The sequence below is a fragment of the Berghia stephanieae genome, chromosome 3 (genome assembly GCF_034508935.2).
Source record: "Berghia stephanieae isolate SIO BIC M18660-M18661 chromosome 3, UCSD_Bste_1.3, whole genome shotgun sequence".
NCBI classification, from domain to species: Eukaryota; Metazoa; Mollusca; class Gastropoda; order Nudibranchia; family Aeolidiidae; genus Berghia; species Berghia stephanieae.
The window spans coordinates 45,807,735-45,809,650 of record NC_088362.1 but is presented as its reverse complement, the minus strand read 5'-3'; the positions used below and the strand labels follow the sequence as shown (position 1 = coordinate 45,809,650).

General features: G+C 35.5%; 1 protein-coding gene across 1 annotated transcript in view; it reads right to left on the bottom strand.

The window, feature by feature from the left end:
* Positions 1-387: 387 nt before the first annotated feature.
* The window catches only part of LOC144967839 (noelin-3-like), a 94,246-nt gene continuing 92,717 nt past the window's right edge, over positions 388-1,916 (bottom strand). Inside the window, exon 8 of the mRNA XM_078905521.1 lies at positions 388-1,381. Coding sequence (XP_078761647.1) covers positions 966-1,381 — 416 coding nt within the window. The 3' untranslated portion in view covers positions 388-965. The remainder of the gene's footprint in view (positions 1,382-1,916) is intronic.

The following is a 1,916-nucleotide window of genomic DNA, read 5'->3' as shown; positions in this document are numbered from 1 at the left end:
ATATATATATATATATATATTATATATATATATATATAATATATATATATATATATAACGATTTAAATGACCCTCACTTGGTAAACAAACTCTCAAACCTGGAACTTCGCGAAACAGGAAGGACGACACCTACTTGCTAATAATTATAATTGTGCTGTGATATGGCATCATGGCAAAACCCACATTTTCATTTTGGCAAAAATTCATGTACTTCAAATAACACTGGTGAATATGACCACCAATCTGTTGAAAGAAAAAAAAAAGAAAAAGAAATTCTCTCGTTTCAACTTTTTAAATAGATAAGTGACAAGACGCCTTAAAACGATATAATGTCGGGGTAATATATTAAAAATGATATTTAACAAAATATAAAACTTAGGTTAAGTATTTTTGACTGAAGTGAAAAACTAAAATTTCATATTTCCCATAATTTATTCTCTAGATCGACTTTTCTCACTCTGGTACAACCCGACATCATAGCAATTTGAGGTGGTGGGTTAAATATGTTGATATAACATTATAAAGTCAAAGTTTTCTGCCAAACTGAAAACTAAGTTTTGTCATGTTCCGACATTCCTGCTCACAAAGCTAGGCGTTTTGAATGTTTGATTCATGGTTTTAATTCGTCCATAACTATTTTGCATTTGACCACCTCTAATAGGATTCAATAGTCTGATGTCACGTCCGCCCAGCAACCAACAGCTTGGTTCTAATCAAAGAAAATCAGTACTTTTTATTCTTTATGCTGGCTAGAACGTTTTCACATGTCATGTGATCAGAATGTATAAAAGTTCAGATTTATAATGTTTTTCCCCTTTGGATACACTTTTATGTTCGTAGAAGTAAGGGCCGTGATTAAGATTAAGGCGTACGCCATTATTCCGATAGATTAGAACCAGTTACTATGCGTCATTACGAGGGAAGTGACGTCACGACTGTTGAACCCTATTATTGCAAAGAAAAATTTAAAGCTGCATTCTACTGAAATATACAGGGAAACTTTCCACTTTAGAATTACTCCAAGAATACAACATTGACGATCTGAAATCATAACTCAACATGACGCTGTCCGCTAAATGATGATGCGACCGATGTTTCTTTTTCATTGACATCAGATTGGCCGAATTTGCAAATGGCAGCTGTCCTTCTTCCAGAACCCGGTCTCTGGACGTTTCGGTGTTGTAAGTGTAGCGGATAAACGTGGGCGTCTCCGAGTGGGAGTTGGTGGCGTAGAGAATCCCACAAATCATGAAGGCGTTTCCCACATCGATTTTGTGGTACTTGGTCACCCACGTCTTCTCCACCTCCATTTTCTGGTGGTTGATTTTGCTGATGACCATTTTCCCGCCGGAGCCTTCCGTAGCGTATATCGCCCACAGTCCTGAAATAAAAAATGATGTTATATTTAATGGAAGGCATTCCCTACATGAGTCTTTTGTGGACAGCCCATAATGTAGGTGAATGTGTGTGTGTGTGTGTGTGTGTGTGTATGTTTGTATGAGTGTGATGTGTGTGTGTATTTTTGTGTTAGCGTACATGTATATGGATGATTTAAGGATTACAAAGCCTGACAAAGACACCAACTATGACAATTGTAATCAACGCAACCCATCACATTAGAGCACATTTTATATAACATACGCCAGGCAAATAATTGTATAATCCATAATCTTGGAAAACACTAATATTTCTCACCAACAAAATAAATCTTTGAATTATATTTTCAACCCGTTGAATAAAAAGTGTATCAATAAGACAATTGATTGGCCACTCATAATGAATAAGTCAACGAAAATAAATAGGAAATTTCAAGTAGGCGGGGCGTTAAGATTGCTTTGGATGATGAAGCAAATATTCTAAAACTAAAAATGATTCCATTGGCTAACTTGAACTCATAGAAAAATAAAGCTTTTCAC